Source organism: Pararge aegeria, chromosome 6 (genome assembly GCF_905163445.1).
Source record: "Pararge aegeria chromosome 6, ilParAegt1.1, whole genome shotgun sequence".
Classification (NCBI taxonomy): Eukaryota; Metazoa; Arthropoda; class Insecta; order Lepidoptera; family Nymphalidae; genus Pararge; species Pararge aegeria.
In genome coordinates this window covers 16,346,531-16,354,748 of record NC_053185.1, presented here as the reverse complement: position 1 = coordinate 16,354,748, position 8,218 = coordinate 16,346,531, and the positions used below count along the sequence as shown (strand labels likewise).

Genomic DNA, 8,218 nt, shown 5'->3' with positions numbered 1-8,218 from the left:
CGGGCGTTTGCGCTTCTTTCTACAGTTTTTTTTGTCTATGAAATATTCGAATACTCGCACGGAACTATCAGCAATTTATTTATTTTTACAATATAATTTTGGCTGTTAACTTTTATAAGCGAAGTACAACGTGCCGATTTGGCACACCTAAAAACCAAAAAAAAAAGAAGAAATTTTAATAAAAAAAACATTTATTTTTAGTTCAGGAGTCTTCCACAGTGATTAGAGAATCCTGCAAAGATGTTATTGTTAAAATTACTATGGTTCTTCTCAAAGAGTATAAAAACACATTGACAACATACAAAATATGTTTACTTTGAAGTTTGACAGCAAAGTGCAAACAGCTGATCATCTGTGATCATTTGATGGGGTAATTTTATTTCAATTAATTTACCAGGAGTTTTATAATAGCTATAATTATATAAAATTAAACAAAGAATTAAAGTTCTGTTAAGAAATGCAGAAGTTAATAGCGCGGGAACACGTTCTATTAACAGACAATATATTAAAGACTCTCAGTCAAAATCGTATCATAACTCTTATGGACTTTCTTCAAGAAGACGCTGAAAAGTTATCAACTTTAAGCAAACTTAGCTTACCACAAATTTTAGAAATAAGAAATCATATTCTTGATAGGTATTCAGCACCACTAGTAAACGGAATCAGCTTATATTCAAACAGATTAACTTGTAAACAGATTGTTCCTACTGGAATTACTAGGTAATTGACTATTAATTTATTGTAACTACCTAAACTAATTACCTAGAAGATTTGTAAAATAAAATTATTTAGTTTAGATGCAGTTTTGGGTAATGGAATTCCAGTTGGATTTATAACTGAAATATGTGGCCTTGCTGGCAGTGGTAAATCACAACTATGCATGCAACTTGCAATAAACTGTGTCAAAAATACCAGTTCTGCTGTACTTTACATAGACACAAAAGGTGATTTTTCTGCTGTAAGAGTCCAAAAAATCTTAGATTCATGCGGATGTTCTCATAAGGTAAGAAAATATATATTCTCTGTATCATTTATTCGTACTGTTATAAGGAAGCTGATTTGATAAGTTATACCTAATAGACTTCCAACAATAAAATTTTGCCTGCACTGACTTTCTCTATTATAGAAAATGATTTAAACATTGCTATATGATTATGAAACAACATTTGTTTTTTTATGAGTACACGAAAAAATAAAAAGTACAATATCTGTTACAGGACATGGCTGTTATAATGTTAAAAATAAAAGTTATCAACATTTGGCATATGGAAGATTTGATAAACTTGTTTGAGGAGCTTAAAAATGGTGTCCTTATTATTGAAAACTTATCACTAATTATTTTAGATTCATTACCCAGTCTTATGTTCCAACATTTTGGTGATGATAACAAAATAGGTATTTCACTTTTTTTACCTACCTTCTAAACAATGGACTATTATAAATAATACAGACTCCATTGTTTGTTACTCGTATTGTGGTCTGTTCAAGATTAAGTATGTCTTAAAACCAATAAAAACTACTAAAGTTTGTAATCTCTTTTCAAATAAATAAATGTAGAATGTTTTTTTTACAAATCTAGTTAGAATAAATGGAGTATAAAAATATTTAAGAGGAACTTATTAAATACACTGTTTCTCGTTACAGGATTGAAATTGTTAAACTACTTTGTTAACTATGCAAGACACATAAGCAAAGGAATGGAAATTGGATTTGTTTGTGTCAATATTCAGACTCGATGGATTGATCAAGATGTTGAAGAGCTTGAAGGTAATAAAAATTTTAAATCACCTCATAATGTCTTAATTTTTTTATTTTTGGTACTGTCAAACATTTTTTTTTTAATATGGGCAGGTGTAAAATAGTGGTGTCTTTTATTATTCCAATATAAGTTAGCCCTTGACAGCAATCTCACCTGGTGCTAAGTGGTTTTAGTATAAGTATCTATCTCCATTCTTCCATGTCATCACCCTGCTTTATGTCTACCATGGTTAAAGACTTTATCTAAAGATGAAGGAAAGGATATTATTGCAAGCACAGAATCAGATTGCATGTTCCATTTTCGTATTTCTGTTATTAAAATAAGCATATTTTGGTAACCTTACGAAAGATAATAATATTACAGATGATGGTAATCAAAGCGCATCTACAACAAGAGGAACTACATATACTGAGAAGTGGAATAGATGCTTGGGTAAATATTGGCAAAATATACCCATTAAAGTACTTTTTCTGGAAAAGTATCAAAATTCAAATGAAAATAATATTTCTACAATAGGTGTAAAAGTGATGAAATACAATAACCCTAATTTGATACAAAAATGTAAGTTAGAAGTTGGGCCATTTGGAATAGGATAATAAATATATAAGCGAGATTTAAATTTTTATTTTATCACTTCGTTAAAAAGTTGCAGTTGCGGCGGCATGCATTCAATGTACTCTATGGCGTCATGTATTGTTTGTATCCTCACTGGATATGCGTATGCCTAATTTAAGGTATGGGATATAAAGTATCGGTATTGAATACCAGAATATAATTGACTTTCGAATTACTTCCAGTTAAAAGTACCTGACGCGAACGACTGCAATATTAACTTTTTAATCATAATCTCTGATAATAATATATCTGTGAGTACAACTTTTTATACAAACAAAGAGTATTAAGCATATTATTGTTGTCAATGATGACTTACAGCTCTGAAACGTGTTTGCTTACTATATTATACCTCACAACAAGGCTCAGAGTTACTCTGCGGACGATGCACGATGGAGAGAGCCATGCTGGGAATATCTCTAAGTGATCAAAAAAAAATGAAAATAGAAAACTCCACTGTTTTTCTAGGAGTGACCTTAGATTGTAAGCTACAGTGGGGTACCCATATAGAAAGCCTAGCGAGTAAGCTCAGCTGCATATGCAATCAGGAAAATTAAACAGCTTACCGATTTTGAAACAGCTAGGCTTGTTTATTTCGCATATTTTCACAGTATTATGTCCTATGGGATCTTACTGTGGGGAAAAGCTGCAGATATTGAAAGTATACCTATTTATACTACAGAAAAGAGCCGTACGATCAATAACTTGGATCACGCGAATCGCTACGTGAAAAATTTAAACAAATAGGTATTCTTACAGTAGCTTCGCAATATATATCTATCAACTTGCTATATAACTGACAAAATATTGCTCTTTATAAACAAAAAGCTGAAATTAACAATCGACTTACCAGAAACGGACATAAATTAGTAATATCTGCATATCGTCTGCGAAAGGTGCAGAACTCCTTTGTGGGGTTGAGTATACGCTTTTACAACTTGATTCCTAAGAAAATACTTGACCTACCAATGCATAAATTTAAAAAATGTGTAAAAACGCATCTAGTACAGCGAGTTTATTATACATTTGATGAATTCCTCAATGACAAGGTAGATTGGAAGCAGCCAGCCTCGCTCTCATCTCCCGCAAGATAGTAAAATGATTGTAAATGTTGATGTTGGAAAAAAGCAACTACTGAGTTTCTTGCCGGCTCTTCTCGGTAGAATCTGCTTTCCGAACCGGTGGTAAAGTCACTACAAACATACATACTTGACGTTTCAAAAGTGCTTATATACTTGAAATAAATAAATTTGAATTTGAATTCAAATCAGAAATGGTAGACCGCAAACGAGGAGAACAGCCAACATCAAGCAGGTCGCCATTAGCCGCTGGAAACCCGACCCAGGAACGTCAATTTCGGAAATCCGAGCAAAAGACCTATGTCCAGCAGTGTATATCAATCCGTGATGATGATTATTCATCTTCAAGATTTCTCAAATAAGATACAAAAACTATATTTAAACAAGAAAGTTACTCTACCTAAATTCATAAAAGATCACATTTATCGGACATTTAGCAGTCAATCACTAATGCAGGTTATTTGTCTTTGTCAGGATAGACTGTCAATGTCGCTTGTCATATTTCTGTCAAATTCAATGTGTCATTCTTCAAAATTTCATTCATCAATTTATCATTCGATTTCCTTCTTTCATTTCGTCGCGCGCCTATCAGGCGATGCGCAGCTTGCTGTGATGGTTTTATTAAACTATATTGTATATTTCTCAATTTTATGATATCCATATCTTGCAATAAACCTTATAGTGCAAATTAGTTTAATTTCTGTTTATGTGTGTTAAAAATGGCGAATCAATCCCAGAAAATTATGTACAAGCTTGTACTGACTGGAGGTGAGTGTTAATTCTATTTTAATTAATGAAATTATTGTGAGCAGGGCGCAATTTTTGCATCAAATAAGACAATTTTATTGTTACAAGTTGTAATAGTTGTATTATATGGTGCAAACGCTTTGAACTTATAAATAAATAGCTCCGAAATGCACGTGGGGACTTGGCACCGATTTCATACCTACATGCCGCTTTATATATTTTTTAACCTAAACAGGGCCTTGCGGCGGAAAAACCACCGGACAATCTCGGCTTAGTACATTCTTCGAAAACTTGGGATGGAAGGTAATATTTTATTATATGAATCTTGAATCAGTGAATCACTTTGACATAAGTATTATGTAAAATCCCTGTTATTCTATTGTGAATTTTAATGATATTGCATCTCACCCGAATTGAAATTAACATTGCAAGCTGACATAAATATTCAAATTCAATTAAAAGTAAAAACAATGATGTTATGTCTAGTATACTTTCCAATAAATTTATTTCCTATTATAAAGTTTTACATGTGAGTTCTAATTTTGTGCTAAAGTCTGCCTTGAATTGACATATAAAATGTCATATTTATTTTCCTTAATAAACCAAGCTATCTGCATTGTTGTGAGAACAGTTTGTTACTTATTATGTTATCTACTGCCAAAACAAACTTCCCTGTGGTTCATTATTAGTATGGTTTCTCCTAGAGGAGATCCAATAAAACATTGTTCCACATTGTGTTTATTTCCAGGTGTTCCGGGTGCCGGAAACGGCTACCGTCCTCTTAAGGTACGATGTGCAACCTTCTCTCTCTTGAGAGTGTGTTGCAACCTCAATTTAAAAAGATACAGTCAGGAATTTTCATTGTATTTTTAGTCCCATCTTTTCCTGCATGTTCCAATGATGCTAATTTGGTTGTACACAAATGTCTGAAATAAATTGACAGGTGTAAAAATAGTGCTACTGCTACGTGCTAGTACTGATCTATGGCAGTGTGCATAGCTAATAATTGAATGAGTTATTTGCTGTGCACACGGAATAATTTTGAGTTTGTTAAACCAGTTAATTTCTGTAAATTAAATAATATTGCTTTAAAAACAAAACTAAAACCTTTTACCAAGGTTCTTTTACTGATCACCAAGCCCTGATCATACTATTTAATTGGCCAGCCTGAGGATTGTATGCTGTAGAATGTCACCATAAAATTCTTTTAAAGTATATGCATTTTAGGTCTGTCTTGCCTTAGTTTGGCCCAGCCCACTTAATCTTTTAGACCTGTCAATTTAGTTAAGGTATTTTTGTACATTCAGATCCAGTTTCTATTTAACTATGAGGTCTGTCTACTATCCTCTACCCATATTGGTGCAAATTCTCTTGCACACAAATCATAAACATAATTGATAGCTCTTTTTTAAGTAGCATCCGTTCAACATGATAAATAGTCTTAACTATATGAAAGTGTCACTTCTTAAGAGCTATTGGTTCAGTTTAGGATTTATATGGGAGTGAATGAAGTGAAAAGCACCAATGTGGGTTCAGAATAAAAAACAGGTGCTAGTTAAAAAGTGGGAATATGCTAGGAAGAGACTATATTGCCTTAAAACCATATACAACACTTTAAATTAAAATACTGAATTGTGAATAAGCTTCGATTTGTGTACAGTGCAAATTTTATTTACTACAATTTTGAGTATTTTGTTTATATGCTCTTCCATTTGTTAATTTAATAGTAAATTTACATAGCAGAAAATTTAATTGCAAAATGTACTTATCTACCAACTTAATACCACCTATCTATATTCACTAACGGCCGATCCACACGGCGCGTTGCGTATGTTACGGTGCCGAACAATCACTGCTGCGGCTGCGCATTGCATAGACTACCCACCTCGTCTCGATGGTTTCATGTCCGGCGTGCGTGCCTTGCGCCGGCCGGACTTTTCTATGTAGACAGCCGCAGCGGCACTTCTCATGCACCGCGCCGCTGCCGCAACGCACAGTGTGGACCGGCCGTAAAACTATTATCTCTATCTACAGTAATTATTTTGTTAAAATAAATTGTACCTATTGCACATTTAATATTTTATAAATGTAATAATACATTTTTAGTTAACCGAAAATTATTGTAAAAAATTTGCAAAGTTACTTCAGTATTTATCATCATCATTTAGTATTACTTATATTAACTGTGACTGCAATGATTTTATTTCTTTTACAGTGGAGGTGTAAAGTTTGCAGACCTCAGTCCAGAAGAAGGTAAGAACTACTTTATAATTATACCGACCTGCTAGGATAAATCGCCAACAAAGCATCAAATCCATAATCAAGCCTAAACAGAACTGCACAATATTGTATTGTTCAATCGATCGTTTGAATTGCCTCAATGACTCATCTTTTTATGTGAAACATCTAAAAGCGCGCCTTGGCAGTAAAATAGATTCGTATGCCGTCACGGCAATCGGCATGACGCTGTTTGGTGCCCCTCTACGTTGACGTATTTCAAATGTTTTGTATTATTTTATTGATCAACCAATTTTAATATATAAATGATTTTTGTGTTTCTTCTTATTAACTTTAATTCTACTATATTTCTACTTATTGGATGTTTCACATCTGGCGGGCGTACCAGTGAAGGCCCTCTTTGTTTGTTTTACTGTAATCTTTCTAGGTTTTGTTTATTATTGGTAGAAGATTTAAAAGCTGAACAAACGCCTTGAAATGAACTTCAAGAAAACTACTAAGCTTTTTTAGACACGATTATGGTCTAAGCTATTCTTTGTTGCAATTTTATAGTCGAATAAATTCGAAATATTATGTCCAATCTGTTTTCATTATGATTAAATGTAACTTTTTGAATTTGTCACTTCTGCAGATAACCTCTAACAAAGTATTAAGCAGATATAATTATTATGATTACTTACTGAGAAACGATTAAAAAATGTAAAATCACTTGTACATGAGCTTCTTAGTAGGTTCTAATGGTTGAAATACATAGTTTTTCTAAGCTTTTAACTTTTATTCCACTACAAGATAGCCCTTGACTGCAATCTCACGTGGTAAGTGATGATGCAGTTTAAGATGGTAGCGGGCTAACCTGTTACCTACGGAGTATGGTAGTCATACCTCTGATGCACGGCACGGCTTTGTCGGTAGGGTGTCTTTGTCGGTTTGTGTCCCACAATGCTATTTGATTAAGAGAGTAATTTAGTCTACTACGTTTTTTAAAATTGATACTTTACTACTGCATTACGCAAGATAGTTTTATTGTAATATGTATTTGGTATAGGTATATAGGAAAGACAATACTTTTAACTTTTGAACAATTGAACAGCTGTACATCAGTCATGTTGTAATACCTAATTACAAATTAAAACTACTCTGTTCAAATATTTCATAATAAGTAGATCATCAAAAGAGAGAAGAGAAGAGAGATCCTATTTGAACTACTGTACCTATATATAGAAGTTAAGTTCTTATTATGACATGACATGTTCCTGACATGTTCCTCCTTTAGTTTTCTTTTTTCAATTATCCTTTCGATACCCATTTTTAACCCGGACTAAAAGCAGACCCTAGTCTGCAACATATATAGTTCGTCCAGATCTGTTTATCTGCTTAGCCGTGCATGGGAAAAAAATGTTTTTTTTTAAACCCCCGGAAACCATTTACGAGCGCTTTTCCGATATAAAAAGTACCCTATATTTGTCAGTGGAGTTCTTTAGATAAGCAAACAGACGGACACTTTCGCATTTATAATAGTAGTATTGATTATAAAATAGGATGTTGTCTACATAACTAGCAGTTTTCATCATAAAACCATCGCCTGTAAACTTAGCAACATTTCGCTGGGATAGGAACACGTCCTACGAAGCCCGCCCGGTCATCTATCTACAATCATCATCAATCATCATCATCTGGAGGCGTAAGTGTTAAGCCGTATGAGCCTGCAATTACATCGGCAACTACTCTCATCAGACCGGCAGAGCGATAACGTATCTCGCGACAAGCTTGCGACCGGTGTAAA

At 33.4% G+C, this 8,218-nt stretch overlaps 2 protein-coding genes across 5 annotated transcripts in view; both read left to right on the top strand.

Annotated features, from left to right (window-relative positions):
- Positions 1 to 335: 335 nt before the first annotated feature.
- LOC120624494 (DNA repair protein RAD51 homolog 4) lies at positions 336 to 2,372 on the top strand. 2 transcript variants are annotated; one of them, XM_039891074.1, is made up of 6 exons: positions 336 to 370; positions 637 to 720; positions 793 to 1,003; positions 1,218 to 1,395; positions 1,645 to 1,767; positions 2,123 to 2,372. In XM_039891074.1, the coding sequence occupies exons 1-6, from the start codon at positions 366 to 368 to the stop codon at positions 2,353 to 2,355; spliced, it is 834 nt and encodes a 277-aa protein (XP_039747008.1). In that variant the 5' UTR covers positions 336 to 365; the 3' UTR covers positions 2,356 to 2,372. The 2 variants fall into 2 exon arrangements, with proteins under 2 accessions (XP_039747008.1, XP_039747007.1); XM_039891073.1 differs by lacking the exon at positions 336 to 370 and having other exon boundaries at positions 380 to 720.
- Positions 2,373 to 4,014: 1,642 nt separating this feature from the next.
- LOC120624711 (TRPL translocation defect protein 14) overlaps positions 4,015 to 8,218 on the top strand; it is a 45,161-nt gene continuing 40,957 nt past the window's right edge. Inside the window, exons 1-4 of one of the 3 annotated variants that reach the window (XM_039891392.1) lie at positions 4,015 to 4,218; positions 4,433 to 4,500; positions 4,946 to 4,983; positions 6,413 to 6,450. In XM_039891392.1, the coding sequence (XP_039747326.1) occupies positions 4,170 to 4,218; positions 4,433 to 4,500; positions 4,946 to 4,983; positions 6,413 to 6,450 (193 nt within the window). In that variant the 5' untranslated portion in view covers positions 4,015 to 4,169. The remainder of the gene's footprint in view (positions 4,219 to 4,432; positions 4,501 to 4,945; positions 4,984 to 6,412; positions 6,451 to 8,218) is intronic. The other 2 variants (XM_039891395.1, XM_039891394.1) reach the window with 2 other exon arrangements.